Below are 4,557 nucleotides of genomic sequence, written 5' to 3'. Positions count from 1 at the left end.
CAACGCCAACGCTCATAACATGGTTGACGGTCCGTTTTTAGTTTTTAAATAATCATTTATATTTTTTTTTTCTTTTTTTATATCGACCATTATAAATGCCGATACCAATATATCGGCAAATACCTAATATCTGTCGGGCTTTAGTTTTAAGTCTGTACTGTACATCAAAGTTAAGACTTCTAGAACTGGAAATGACCAACCTGCTGCACATATAATTGCTTGGTCTGTTCACATTTTGTTCAGTATGTCAATAAAAGAGGACTTTGTCAGATGTGTACTGCGTTAACTTCTCTCTTCCTTAGATTTTCTACCTGCCCATGGCTCTGGTTGCACCCCCCTCGATCTTTGCCGTTCACATCCAGTTAAACCTCCTCTACCAGTTCTGGATTCATACTGAGGTAAATATAGGATCACATGTTAGAGATTCTATAATCAGTTTGTTGTTGTGGAACACACTGAAACAAGGAGAGACAAGGATCAATGTTGGAGGGTGTGTGGACGATAAGGGTTCATGTGTTAAAACATTTGATTTGTTGGACCCATGCAGTGTCCCCTGATAAACAACTACCGTCATTCATCACCAGACACATTGCAATGTGTCTTTGTGTGAAACGCAGACTTTTTACCTGCATATGGAGTGTCAGGAAAAGGTTATGATAATAGGTAAAAAATGAGCAGTTACAGCTCAAGTGTGTGGGTTTTCTTGATTTTCTCAATTTAGTTCATCCTTTTAATTTTGAATACATATTTAGACAAATTAAGACATACCTTAACGAGTAACTTGTGGCCATTTGCTTGTGTTTGCAATTTTTCAGGCATGTCTTTAAACACTTATCTTAAAAAAAAATCTAAAGAAAATACGTGTCACTTGGAGCTATTTAAATATGCAAATATATTGTAGAATCAGTCAACATGTAGCTGCGTACAAATCTACTCTTCCATTTTCTGTTTCTGTGCAAAGTTAAAAGTAGTCTGACTGAAGAAAGTCTGTAAAGTTATCTTTCTCTCTGTGCCAATACTAATCCGTCTGCTAAGTCAAGCCTTTGTGGACTCAGTGTTGCAGTGGAACCTGTATTCAATAAAAAATAATGAGATTTTATGAAATATTCCAAACAGAAGCATGCCCACTCGCTCTGCCTTTAAAAAGACTGTGAGTATCACTTTTACAATCCCCACAATCTTTAGAGGGAATGAATGGATTTGGAACGCCTTCCATATTTTAGTGCACTATTAGTGATCGTAATAGTCACAATTTTCTGAAGGGATGTAATTTATGCCTCCTTTATGGGCTTTTTTTTTTATGTCATGTAATTTATTGGCACGCTATTTTCTGAGCCGCTCCAGCCTCAGAGCCGGAGTGAAGTGGTGGAGACCCTTTTCATTCAAGATAAACTTCTCACGCTCGGCTGCCAGACGCAGCCATTACGTGGAAATAATGAATCACTGAGAAATTCGGTCCACCCCTGCACATTTCTCCAGACTGAGTGGTCTGTCGTATCAAACATCAAAACATCTTAGCGTTGAAGCCCAAAGACAAACACTGTGTGACCTCTGTAATCTTTAATGACTTACTGTTGAATCGGTTTGATAGCTCAAAGAGAAATAAATTTAAAGTTGATTTATGCACAAAATGTACTCATGTTTATATCAGACTAGATGTGCATGTTTTCTGTATGTATGTTTGGTTTAACATTATCAGAACTGATAAAATCTGCTCTTGGCTCTTTTCTCATCCTACCAGTCCATGCATACTGTTCTTCATTAAACATTTGAACTTGTTTTAGAGAGCAATTATAGTAACAGGGAAGATAATAGAACTATGACTACTACTACTAATAATAATATTAGTAGTAGCTGTGGGTGGCGAGCCAGGTGCAACCACAATCCAGTAAATGTCCCAGTAAATGAAGTGTCCCAGAATGCATCCTTTACAGTTATCCATGGTAATCTTTGCATTCTTTTGTCTCAGAAGGTTGGTCAGTCTACCTTTTGATACAAAACAAGATATGATCTGAAATGATAGTCAATCCCAGGCAGAGGCAGAGTGGCAATCGGGAGAGTCCGGACTTTTCCCGGTGGGCCGGTAATGTTTCGAGTCCACGAGGGCCGGTCTGATAATAGTTATGCAATGCAGGTTAGGTCAGTGAGAGGACCCTCAGGTCGGCCTATGACGTAAAGCCATCAAACACCTCTCTTTTTTCTTTGTCACGTTTGGAAGTCTGTCTGCAACGTTAACAGGCAGTGTGTGAGTCTAATGATGGAAAGCCAAAATAGAAAAGGGAAAGGTGGAGCTGAGAGGGTCAGACTAACAGGAATAACAGGGAAGGTGTTGCTGTGCTGGGTGTTGTTCATTCATTCATCATCCAAACATTCATCTCATCCCACAGGACTTGCTATGCGAGACTATCGATCAGTAGACATTGCCATTAACTAATTTCAGATTGTAACTATTTTATCATCGCTTAAGTGATTTTCAAGCCAAAATCCCAAACATCTTGGAAACTAGAAATTGTGATAGGCATTTTTAGCCACGTCAGTCAGTCGCTCCATCACTTTGTTCCAGCTGGAAATATCTCAACAACTATTGGATAGATGAATGATGGTTTTGTGCAGACAGTCATGGTGCCTGGCCAAGGTCCTCTGACTTTTTGTATGGTATGACCGTCAAGTCAGAAAGTTTCCCTTCTCCAACATTTTTTCCAAGAAAATAAAAAATGCAATAACACATTTACCTCCCAGGGGATCCCTTTCCATTTTGGACAATTTGGCCTTTCCTCTTGTACCACCACAAGGCCAGAATGTCAATTCTGCGTACATTATATATCATAATCTGTAAATCAGGTTGTGATAAGATTTACTGAACACATTCTCTATATGTCTAGTATAAATGGATTGCATTTTATTATTCTATTTCAGCTTATCAGAGACCTTGGACCTTTGGAGTGGGTCTTTAACACCCCAAAACATCACAGAGTTCATCACGGTAAAACAAGCTTTATTCCTTAAAGAAGACTGACAATCTCATGTTCTTATTTTATTTTTACGGATATTTGTTTATGCCATGCATGAAACTTTACATCAACATGTAGAGCAAGAGCAACATCAAACATGTGATAAACGCTCGTGTCTGAATGTATTTCAATTTAATTTAGTCTGCTCAGGTTATTTACAGTATCTGCAGATTAGTTAAAGGGTATCCGAGGTCAGAGATGTTTTTTTCTTTGCTTTGTTTTTTCTGAGTTTAAATGATTTCTATGGTCATCTCACAAGATATTATCCCAACAGGAAGGAATATTTACTGCATTGACAAGAATTACGGAGGAATTCTCATCATATGGGACCGATTATTTGGTAAGCTGAAACTTCCAATGCCTCCTTTTAGTCACTGCTAGCTATAGCTACAGATCTGGGCTTATATTAGTGTATGACAATGTTTTTTAACATTAGATCAGTGAGTTAGTGCTGGCCAGATCAATACCAATCAATTGATTAGATCAATAGTATCGCTGCTGCTGCTATTGATCTGACTATTTACTGTATGAATATCACTATTTTGTAAAAACATACGCTGCCTCACTCTTCTTTGTTTTGCATGAAAGAACTTTTCCTTTAATTTAATTAAACAATTTAGTAGTACCATGTATAAGTACAAGTACTAAAAAACACTGTGCTCACATGTAGCCACACAGAATGCCAAAGTTATGTATTAAAGTGACCATATGTAACTTTTAAATGTTTCTGAAACTGTAAGTTTTGATCATAAATGACCTGTAACAGGAAGCTCTGAGCAAGACGCTTAACCCTCAGTTGCTCCAGAGGCGTGGAACCTCTGACATATAAAGCAATTGTGAGTCGCTTTGGATAAAAAGCGTCAGCTAAATGACATGTAATGTAATGTCACTATGTGACCCCCCGGTAACGCTTACTCAGTAAATTTACTGTGGGTAAAGAAAAAGACCTTTACGACAGCAGGTGTGGTAAAAACACTACCACTTTTGTCCAAAGGGGCTGCTAGAACACAAACTGAAAGTTACATACAGTATAGCCACTTTAAGTTGTGCAGTGTGAAAATGTATAGATTTTTTGTTATCATTGATGTTTTGAATGACCTTTATAGTAACAGTTGCATAGAGTGTTCAGTGCATAAAACATTGATGTCACAAAGAGATACTAGCAGCCTGTGATATCAAGGGGCTCCTTAATTTTACTTGGCACAAGTCTCTCTCCAAAGTTATTTAACAATCTGCTGTGTACAATCAAAGTATTGAAAGATGATCTTAGTTAACTGTTTAGCTGTTTTTATCTGTACTGGTGTGATGTCTGCCTCTTTATTACTTGATATTGGATGGAAATCCAAAGTTGTGGTACAGCATTGCCCATTGTAACAACAGAACGAAGAAAACAGTGACTCTGTAAACTGTAGGTTTGCCTTTAGCTTTTTACTCAACTCTGCAATTTGGCACCAAACGTCAGCGAGAGGTAACTGATTAAATTTTGAGGTTTACAATACCCAGAAATCCCTTGGGCTGCTTTCTCTCTCTCTCTCTCTCTCTCTCT

At 37.9% G+C, this 4,557-nt stretch overlaps 1 protein-coding gene across 1 annotated transcript in view; it reads left to right on the top strand.

Annotated features, from left to right (window-relative positions):
- Window positions 1-4,557, top strand: part of agmo (alkylglycerol monooxygenase) — a 54,222-nt gene that overhangs the window by 24,034 nt on the left and 25,631 nt on the right. Inside the window, exons 5-7 of the mRNA XM_032518150.1 lie at window positions 303-398; window positions 2,917-2,983; window positions 3,286-3,351. Coding sequence (XP_032374041.1) covers window positions 303-398; window positions 2,917-2,983; window positions 3,286-3,351 — 229 coding nt within the window. The remainder of the gene's footprint in view (window positions 1-302; window positions 399-2,916; window positions 2,984-3,285; window positions 3,352-4,557) is intronic.

This window comes from Etheostoma spectabile, chromosome 6 (assembly GCF_008692095.1).
Source record: "Etheostoma spectabile isolate EspeVRDwgs_2016 chromosome 6, UIUC_Espe_1.0, whole genome shotgun sequence".
NCBI lineage: Eukaryota > Metazoa > Chordata > Actinopteri > Perciformes > Percidae > Etheostoma > Etheostoma spectabile.
This window is presented reverse-complemented; position numbering and strand designations above follow the sequence as displayed.